The sequence below is a fragment of the Orussus abietinus genome, unplaced genomic scaffold, assembly GCF_000612105.2.
Source record: "Orussus abietinus isolate OABI.00-Male unplaced genomic scaffold, Oabi_2.0 scaffold209, whole genome shotgun sequence".
In the NCBI taxonomy this organism is placed as follows: domain Eukaryota; kingdom Metazoa; phylum Arthropoda; class Insecta; order Hymenoptera; family Orussidae; genus Orussus; species Orussus abietinus.
The window spans coordinates 126,115-136,743 of NW_019394364.1; the positions used below are offsets into that span (position 1 = coordinate 126,115).

Sequence of the window (10,629 nt, forward strand, 5' to 3'; positions counted from 1 at the left end):
ACGGAATGACGATTACTTCTATCGAGCAAAAACAGTGTTTTCTGCTGAATGTACATACGCTGCCTTAATGTAAGCATGTTCGTCGTACTGGTGTTCTGTATTCATACAAAAAGCCGAGGAGAATATTGATTTGTCCCATGATTTATATTTTTATATAAAAGTTATAAGAATTTTCGGGAATATATCCCTGACTAGACGTAGTAAAGTATTTTGACGCGTTGACGAAAAGCTTTGGCTTTATTGGGTTAATATAGATATTGCAGATTATTTTTTAAAAATAAATCACGTTCAGATCAATGTTCGATCTAATTCAAATTCCGCGCTACTTGCAGAACTGTTCCCCAAGCTGCCAGAAATGGAGGCCGCTGATTGGCTACTTCCGTTCACTCCTAAACTGTGATTGGTCGAAGAGTAGATATATTTCCACTGGCACGAAATATGTTCCAATTTGAATCGCACTGAAATTAAAATGTGCTTATAACGTGTTCATTATTGTAGGAAGTAATGGAAAAGGCAACCGCTCTATTAATCACGTTTTTTATTTATGTTTTATAATTGCGGACGAGAAAAATGCTGAAAGTGTGACACAATCGATGATGGATAAATTCAGTCTCGGGAGAGGCTGCCTTATCACGAAACATGGTCGGTGAGGTAAGAAAGGAGGAAGAATACTAGTACATATTTCACATCAGATTGTCTTCGTCGCACTCATTGTAAATATAGGTGCGAAAGAGAGACCCTGGTCTCTCGGACGATGGAGGGAAGAGCTTGATTAGACAGCCTGACGAGAAATCGATCTCGGATTCCAGTTTCATTTTCATGGAGTATCGCCGATATAACCTAAAAAGATGTTAGTTGACTGTCATGGTGTTTACTATTTTTTAAAGACTGTACAGAGCATTTTGAGAAACTTTATTTGTACGACTTTTTGACTGCAAGGACGTGCCAAACGTATTTCCAATGACAAAATATCGGGGTTTATGAAGGTACACGCCGTTCCAAGGTTATCCTCTTTAGGAAGAGAACTAACCTCAAAATGCGAAGCTTAGAATGTAGCTGGTTCGAGTGTTGACATTTCCTTCGAATATTGTTTGTAAACATGGAAAGGAACGACGAGGAATGGTCGGTTGAATGTTCCGATGACGAAAAATATGAAGTTGATCCCATGGTAAGTTGTTCGTTATTCATTTTGAAGTCGCTTACTTGCTGTTATTGTCGATGACAATTTAATATATTGTTTCATTTCATTTATTATTCTAAGATGAAAATCATGTTATTTATATCGATATAGAACGGTTGGTCCCTCAAGCCTGATGACATCGTAGCGTTAATCGAAGGCCTGGAAGGAAACGGTCGGATCTTGGAACTGGAGTGGAAATGCCCCGGAAGGCGAGGTCCTTCTCCTGTACCTTCGAACAATCGTCAGCAGGACCATGGTCTGCAAGAATACAAGTAAGCTAAACAATTTTCATTCTCCTTGCTTGCGACATTAATGCTTGTGAATAAATATTTAAAAATGTCGAATTACTTTCTAGACCTGAAGAGAAGTCAGATTTTGACTTCATGGATGAAATGTCTTCTCCACGGTTACCAGTACGCAGAGTAGGTGAAAGCACGCCAAAAGGTAGTGCTAAGAAGAAAACGGCAAGCTTCAATGGAGTTTTGTCGACGATGCTACGTCACCGGAGGCTGGAACAACAAGAGATCAATTCGAGTCCAAAAAAGAGCGAAGCTGAGTCGCCTGGCTTGAAACCCCAACCTACATAACCCCGACAAAAATTATACTTGTATGCAATGGAGGGAATTTTGAGGACACTTTTAAATGGATTATTTTAACGGTGTTCGATGCATAGGTAGCGACACTGAATAACTTGCACTAAGTCGTGACTGGCTGTTGCCTTTTGAGAAATGCAATGCAAACTTAGTATTTAAGAAAGAAATATCGGAAAAGTGGACTAATCAATCTCTTATCATCGTAATTATTTCTTTTAGAGTACCTTTTAAATTGTTATTACGAGAAAGAAATGCTACCTGATCAAAAGGTATTGTCCCTATCCTCTGTGAGGATAAGAATTAGCGTGTAATTGGTCGATTGAACTCACATCCACTGTGCGCGCCTTGATTCCCAATCGAGAATCGCAAAGTAAACCTGCGTTTTACTCGATCGATTAATTAGGTAACTAATTCTAAAGCTGTAAGCTATTGTACAAAGAGTTTTACGTGTAAGATGTAGATACATCGTATTAATATACGTTCTGTATACCATTACGATCACTGGGATTCTGTTAATCGTAATCGTACACTAATCGTAAATAACTAACTCGTTAATTCGCCGAAATTGAACGGGATCGATCCCAAGAGATAAAAGTAACTAATTTCCACTTTTCTTCTACAGTACCACGCTTTAGATTTGTCCAAATTCGGTCAACGATCGGTTTGAATATTTCTGCGACCAGGAAAGCCAAAAGTCGAGAGGAGCGACGTGGTGGGAGGACGAGAAGCGCGGAAAAGGGACGCGAAGGGCTCCGCAGGAAATCGACTGGCGGTGGGGTCGAGGGGCTGGGAGGCGGAAGGGAGGTCTACGAACCCCTCGTGCGATCCTGGGGGTTAGTCTGCATTGCGCATTCACGAGACAGGCGCATCGTGACGACGCCGAGCGCCGCGACGCCTGTCGCTACCCGGAGACCTCCGCCACCTCCGCCACCCGCGCACTGTGCTCCGGAACCGCGGATCCCGAGGGACGTCGTTTCGCGGGGGAAGTGGTGCCACCCTCGGTCTTCACCTCGAGGATCTCTCCGGGACGCTCGGCGTAAGTCCTGTACCTTCGCTTCCCTCGGGTCCCGCACCAAGAGCAAGATCCGAGGACTCCTTCGGGCGGTATTTCAATCGCAAAATTGAACCCTCTTTATTTTCCCGTCACACTAAAAGAATTTAAAAAATAATAGGGAAAAAGGTTCCGTTTATTTTAAGTGGATTAGATGATTAAATGTGCCTTAAAGTGTCAAATAATTCCAGTAAAATATTATCCAGTTAGGTTAATTTTTTTTTTTTTTCTGACAAAGCCAAATAGAAGCTTTGGGACAAGGAGTTGTTTAATGACAGGGATTGTCTTACCTCGTGAGTGTTATAGGTTACTGAGAAACGTTTCGAGTAGCCAATCACATTGTTTCAATGATTTCCTTCACGCAACGGGAAGGAAACGCCTTGTTTATCCCTTAGGGCAGTGCTGTTATTGAACCCTGGAGAAATAATAGGAATTAAGTGAGGTTCCTTGTCACGGAATTTCTCGAGGCTGTCATGAGATAGGTCAAGATCTGATCTGATCAAATCGCTTTGTCACAATGTATCTACAAAATGTTCGGTTCTACTCTGCTTGAGTGTTTAAATTATCTTCCTGATTTTAATTCTAAGGAGTACCTTGAAATTCACAAAGCCTCGCGCCTTTTCTCTGTGAATTAATCATTAGGGAAATATCGCGATTGCCCAACGCAGTTGACTTTTATTTATTCCCTTTTCGACAAATTCATTATTTAAAGGACTCCGTTTGATCTCTCGAGTCCTTCCGCCTCTGTCATCTTCGAATCTCTCGGGGACTCTCAAATGGAATTTTAGATTTCCTCGCTGAAAGTAGAATCCGAGATCTCGAATGCGGAAGTTAATTTTTCCCCGTTTTCAGGATCCTTGTATTGAAAATTACATTAACCGCCTCTCATTGAAATTCAGTGAATAAAATTACTTCAAGTCAACGTTAAATTTTCCTCTCGATGGAATCATTGTTTCTTGCAAATCTATATTATTCGGGCAATAATATATATGTACATTAATTTGTTTCCGTCAACTAATCGATTTCCACCGTGGGCCGGATTTGAGTAAAGTCTCTGATATATTAAAATAATATACGGTTCGAATGCGCGTACACCTCCCTTCTAATTAATGTCACTCACTGAAAGTAGAATACGAGATCTCGTCGAATGTGAAAATTAATTTTTCCCCGTTTTCAGGATCCTTGTATTGAAAATTACATTAACCGCCTCTCATTGAAATTCAGTGAATAAAATTACTTCAAGTCAACGTTAAATTTTCCTCTCGGCGAAATCATTGTTTCTTGCAAATCTATATTATTCGGGCAATAATATATATGTACATTAATTTGTTTCCGTCAACTAATCGATTTCCACCGTGGGCCGGATTTGAGTAAAGTCTCTGATATATTAAAATAATATACGGTTCGAATGCGCGTACACCTCCCTTCTAATTAATGTCACTCACTGAAAGTAGAATACGAGATCTCGTCGAATGTGAAAATTAATTTTTCCCCGTTTTCAGGATCCTTGTATTGAAAATTACATTAACCGCCTCTCATTGAAACTCAGTGAATAAAATTACTTCAAGTCAACGTTAAATTTTCCTCTCGGCGAAATCATTGTTTCTTGCAAATCTATATTATTCGGGCAATAATATATATATATTAATTAATTTATTTCCGTCAACTAATAATTTCCAGTAATAATATGAGTAAAATCTCTAATGTATTAAAATAATATACGGTTCAAATGCGCGTACACCTCCCTTCTAATTAACGTCACCGGACGTCGCTTTCCAGGACGCTGGGAAATTACGCGAGATTCATTATCCAGTCATAAAAGGGAAAATTATTACATCCTTCTAAAGCCTCGCCGACGCGTCGCGCTTTGTCCATTGCTCGCGCAAAAGGGAGTAAAGAGCGACACACTTTGGGAGCTTCAACATGGCCCAAAAAATCCGCGCAACTTTCAGAGCCAGAGTGCACTCGGCCTGGATTTCTTCCCTTTATTTATTTTTTTTATTTCGCCCGCGACTTCCACCTTTGTGCGGTTTTTATAAATCGCGAGGTTCTTGGACCGCTCGAGTAGAGCGATGGACAAGTCGTGGCGTGGGCCGGGCTTAACGGAAGCGAACAATTGAAGGGATTACTTATCTCTAGAGTGCCCACTTCCCTAGTAGCACGGAATAATTTCGAAATATTTCTTTTTGTAACCTTCCTCAACGTCTCAAGCAACAGATTTCTTAAGACGTCTCCTAAACTCCACCCAAAGACATCTAAAATATTTCTTGATAATCTCAATGACACATTTAGATATACTAATTTATAAACACGTGATTAAAATACATTCTCTACTTCGCGATTATTACCAGACACTTCATTCTATATAAAAAAAAAAACCCCACAAATTGGAATATTTTCGTTAAATTTCATTATGATAGCGAAACGTCAGATTTTCATTGTAAATATTTACAAAGTGTATGATTTTCGTTAAATTTCATTATGGTAGATAAACGTCAGATTTTCATTGTGAATATTTACAAAGTGTATGATTTTCGTTAATGCATAGAATGTATATATGAGAAGTGTCTTGCGCTACTCGCGGAGCGTGTCCACCGCGCATGCGCGAAGGCGACATCCACTTGGCGGGGGCAATTCGAAAAAGCGTGGGCTGTGTTTTTTTTGTCTCTTTTCCCAGTTTCGAAACGGCGATTTCGATCGGACCGCTGCACGAGCTGGCCCGGTTAACAATGGAGCCCGCCGAGTGCACCGCACCGAGGATAAGCCGTGTACATAGAGGGGCACATAGGTACCGAGATGTATATACGTTGACTCGGGTCTCGGGGAGCGACAGGCGCCGTGATATCGATCCCACGCAATATCATGCGCGCCCGTGTTCGACGTCCCGACGCCGGGCGTCCCTCATGCGCTCTGGATGCACCGAGTCGACTTCGGCCGTGTTTGCACGGCCTGCATGCGTCGATTGTCTCTTATGCATTGGTGCACCATGCGCGAGGGTACAGGTACACCGCGATAACGCTCGATAACGCTCGATAACGCTGCCCGGGTGACTTTTTGCCTCGAAATTCTAACGCCGTCGCGAGTTCCACCTTGATTTTGCCACCTGAAATTCAGGGGGACGTGATAGCATGTCGACATGATGTGTCATTTAAGGAGATGTCAAAGTGACGTCAGAGGCCACATTTATGAAATTCTTCCCCGAGTTAGGTTTACCGAATTTACGTTTACGTTTATAGAGTGAGTATGGAGGCGATAAGGAAGGTCCTAAGCCCTGTGAAATTTGAATTTTTAAAGTATTTGATTTTTTTTTTATTAAAAATGAAATTTTTTGGAGGGCGGGACCTTCCTTATAGCCTCCATATCCACATCGAAAATTTTGGAGCGATTCGGTGCACTCGGTTCAAAAAAAAGTTTCATGAACGATTCACCCCTCAGAGGGCACTTTCATATCACCTTAACCTGTATGAAAGGGTCATATATACCAAAAAGTGAAAGTATTTACAGAACTTTTGGAAAACTGGGGGCACTGATTAATTTGAAACTTTAACGCGTGATTATGGACGTCCTAGTACTTGAAGAGAAATTTTATATCAAAAGGTTCTATGGAGGTTACGTTTCGACGTTCTAGGCTTTCTGACGACCTTAACCCTCACTTTACGCATATATTCCGACCGAGTGCGTGTCCACAAGGTGGGAAGTGAAAGGGTTGCCATGGAGGGTCCGGTGAATCACTTTTAAGCGCTTTCCAAGTGAGAGGGTCGTCGTAGATTGCCGGATAATCCCTAGGACGACACATTCATTCAGGGGTGGTCGATCGTAGACCTTAGGGTGGTTGAAAAGCTAAATTACAGGGAATACCCGTCGTAGGAATAGGGAATAGGGTCTTATAAAGACCGTTTAACGGTGGCACAGTTCCTCGCTCTTTTTAATTATGAATTAAACCGCTCTTTTTATACCACACCAGGAAGTGGACGCTCGATCGAAGACTTCCTGGAGTAGTTAAATTAGATGTCACGTACATGACCCGAGTCTATACGTGGATCGTCTATAAGTGACGTAAGTCTTCCAGAAACCGCGGTTTCTATATTTTTAGGTTATGTACCGGCAGGTCACGTGTGGATTGCGAAATAAATCGAGAGGTGAGGGATTCCCCTCGAGTACCTTAATCGACGGATAAAGTGAGATTAATGTTATTCGATACCTTTTCATCTATTACGGGTATTTATTCCTGATAAAAACGGATTTTCCTTGATCTTCTTGTAAAATTCGGAAACGCATCGTGCTGATATAACTTGAAGCAACGTTTAATCGAAAGTAACATGGATGCAAACGAATGAAAAAGGATATGTAAATGTTGCCTAGTAATTTTTGCAATGACATTAATATGGGTTTTTTTCATTATCAGGGTGTTATTTACTGTTTAACGAATTTTTCTTCTGCGTAGGGTCATGTGGGGCAGAGCCAACATGGCGGCGGTGGTCCTCCTGGTTTTATGGACTTGCCTTTTTGCCTGTGGCAAAGGTAAGCACGTGAGATAATTGGATATGTCGGGGTCTTCTGAATGGTTCCTTCTGGAGGAATCTGAATACACGTTGGAATTTGTCTTATTACTCTTCTAGCGGGAAATACGGAGGTTGTCGTCGCCGAGGTGGACGCGGACTTCATATTGGAGAGAGCGACCACGTGGCTCTGGACTCAGCGGGATAAAGACGCGGGCTGGGGAAATGATACTCATTGGGCCCTCTTAGCTATTCGGTTGGGAAATTTGTCGCGAGATGACAATGTCCCACCACCCTTGAGTCTGGATTTTCAGCTGAGCGCCAAACAAATGGAACTGGAACTAGCCCTGCACATGTCGAGGTTAGTTTGCCAAGGAGGCTTCCCGAATGGAAAATCAAATTGAAGAGACACAATGGGACACCTTAATTTGTTCACGGCTCAGTTAGTGAATTCGTTGTTTACAAAATATTCCTTTTTATCGCGGGTCAGGATTTTCTGTTCGGACGTTAACCTGTAAACGGTCAGAAGGGATAACGAGGGCTTCGTTTCAGACATCAGTGGATGAACCCATTCTCGGAGGGTCTGGCTCCCTACGCACTTGCTTTAAGTGCTCTGTGCATGGACCCGAGGCAATTTCTTTCGTATAACCTCATATTCTCCCTACATCACCACGAACCGACGGCAGATTATGACTTTGCCCTGGCTACTTTGGCTGTTTGTAGCGCACATTCTCATGTTAGGAGGAGACTGATTTACAGACTCGAAGACATCTTAAACACCGCTACGGATCATGATCCTGGTGAGGACGTTGGCTGACAAGATTCTGCAAAGGTTCTTCTGAATCCTGTTTCATTTTCTAAGGTGTATGTACATATGTTATGAATATCTTTGTAGATACAATGATGATGGCGATGTTGGCGTTGCGATGCATCGTCCAGGACCGTAGACATTGGCGTCTGCGTGACTACTTCCGGAAGCCTACGATCTTGCTGGCCCATCTGCAAAGAGCCGATGGCAGTTTTGGTGATGTACATACTACGGCTTTGGCCATGCAGGCTTTGCATTTTTCTCAGGAACCTGAGAACACCGACTCGATATATTGGAACCATTCGGCTGCCCTTGCGTGGCTCTCCAGCCAGCAGAAAAGTGACGGGTCCTTCGAATCGAGTGTTCGCATCACTGCTGAAGTTATCCTTGGAATTGCTCCTCGAAATCTTGCGAGTATCAGGACTCTGGATTGCGACCAGGGAATTACTGACAATTCACCACCTCGTGTGACTACGAGCAACAGTGAGTATTTTTTATCCCACGTTTTTGTACAATCATTTAAGGTGGAGTGAAACACGTCAAGGAACTTGATCGACGTCGATAAAGATTTTTCTAAATACCTACGTTGCCGACGTTCGTTTTTATATCGACAGCTGGGTCGAATTATATTGGGTATTGTACCAAATGACATGTTCCACCTGTCGTTTTCATACAATAATTGCAAAGAAATCGAGGTAAAACTCCAGAAATCTTCTGGATTTATGATTTCTGAGGCCCTAATGGACTGCAGAGGGACCCCCTGCGCCATCTGTGATTTCCAGGTCAATTAAATTTTCACTCCGAGACCTCGTTAATTCTATTTATATCTATAATATAAATTAACAAAAAAAAATCCAAATTTTGAATGTGTCAGGACAATTCTTAGATGATCAAGAGTAATGTGTCAAAGTTTCGGGCAGTTTGGTCTAATACCCTTAAAAAAAAGTGTTGTATTCGAATCGACGAAGGGGGTTTCACTTCATCTTAATTCCCCGATGGCCGAACTGCACTCATAGACTTTCTTCGATGAGTCTGTACAATCAAACGAGGTCTTTTTCACACCCTTGAACCTCATGACTGATTTATGAACATCAAGGGGTTCGGTGACAAAGGTGCCCGAAGAGCATTCCATTCTTCGCTCTGACTTTTTTTTTCTCAGATGCCTTTGATCCGCAGCTGCATAAATTTAAATCCACTTTACAGGCGTGGGGTTGTCCTACAACCACAGCGAAGTTGTGACTCCATTTACCGATGTAGGTAACTCCAGTAATTCAGGATCCGAAAGTGCGACTCAAGGACCGTCTTTGGTGAACGTCTCTTACACCTTATGGGTCGGCAGCAACGTTAACGAGACTTACAGTCTCACCGTGACGGCACCAAAAAATGAGACCTTTTACGGAGTAATGCTCGCGGCTGCTGAAATGTCACCGCACTTCCAATTTGCTGCCTCCGAATGGCCTAGTGGTCATTATATCCACACACTTGCCGGCTACAAAGAAGAGCTAATGTCCTACCATTACTGGCTGCTCTACAGATTGCCTGTGCCACCAGATCCATCATCGCCACCAGGAAGTCAGTTGGTTGCACCAGGAGGTATATTCTAGATGCATAACATCGTTTAACAGCAGCATTGGTTTTTTAAAAAAAATTAAATGCCAGGAGGGACCATAGTTGCAGTAAAGAGACCTCGGCGCTCAGCCGAAATCCGTGATCTTGTCCGTGACACTCATGCGTCTTCTGCTATAATATATTATAGGACGTAGAATAGAAACACAGAGTGAAGCATGGTTCCAATATTGCCGATTGATCAGCTTCAGTCTATCTATTAGAAATTTATAATGATTTTTTTGGACGTGATTACTGGGCCGTATACTATTTTTGCATTGTTTTTCTAGGCGTCGACGAGTTGCAGATCAGCGATGGGGAGCATTATCTCTTTTGGTACAAGAAGATGTGAGGTGGTTCGGTTGAGGTGAAGGAAAAGGAATGAGAAATATTAGTGATTTGTGGGAGGTTCCAATAAATCCAAACTCGAGTTTAGTTCGAGGAAAAAGGCGCGCTTGTCGTGGCGAGTGATATATCAAGATAATACATGATTCGTTATGTAAACTGTGAGACATAACATTTTGTATGAAACTGCAATGCACAACCATATTGTACTCATTACCATATTAATTATAATATTTAATAAACGCGATACGTACTACGATAACCCCGCGTTATCGCTCAGATCCCAATAATTAAACAGTAGTTAGTAAAAGATTGTCAGACACATTTTGTAGAAATGAAAAATTAATATTTCAGTCAGCGCTCGTCTGGACGTAATAAAAAGTTATTGCAACTGTTGTACAGTTACCACGTGATGTTAACAATTGGGTGATATTAAAGTTTCGTTACTTTCGGAGATTTTCATATATTATCAGCTGGTATCAAACAATTGGTGACGACCAGCTGAGACTGCAGGATACCTACGTTACCGACTACAATGAAGTATAGAA

The 10,629-nt window shown here is 42.0% G+C and overlaps 2 protein-coding genes across 2 annotated transcripts; both read left to right on the top strand.

Moving 5' to 3' along the window:
• Positions 1–748: 748 nt before the first annotated feature.
• On the top strand, positions 749–2,268 carry LOC105694476 (PAXIP1-associated glutamate-rich protein 1). Its single transcript, XM_012415169.2, has 3 exons — positions 749–1,168; positions 1,292–1,452; positions 1,536–2,268. Exons 1-3 carry the CDS (start codon positions 1,100–1,102, stop codon positions 1,765–1,767), a joined length of 462 nt encoding a protein of 153 aa, XP_012270592.1. The 5' UTR covers positions 749–1,099; the 3' UTR covers positions 1,768–2,268.
• Positions 2,269–2,626: 358 nt separating this feature from the next.
• LOC105694478 (uncharacterized protein CG3556) lies at positions 2,627–10,343 on the top strand. Its single transcript, XM_012415173.2, has 7 exons — positions 2,627–2,809; positions 7,269–7,345; positions 7,444–7,684; positions 7,876–8,123; positions 8,219–8,614; positions 9,335–9,724; positions 10,027–10,343. Exons 2-7 carry the CDS (start codon positions 7,273–7,275, stop codon positions 10,086–10,088), a joined length of 1,410 nt encoding a protein of 469 aa, XP_012270596.1. The 5' UTR covers positions 2,627–2,809; positions 7,269–7,272; the 3' UTR covers positions 10,089–10,343.
• Positions 10,344–10,629: the final 286 nt, after the last annotated feature.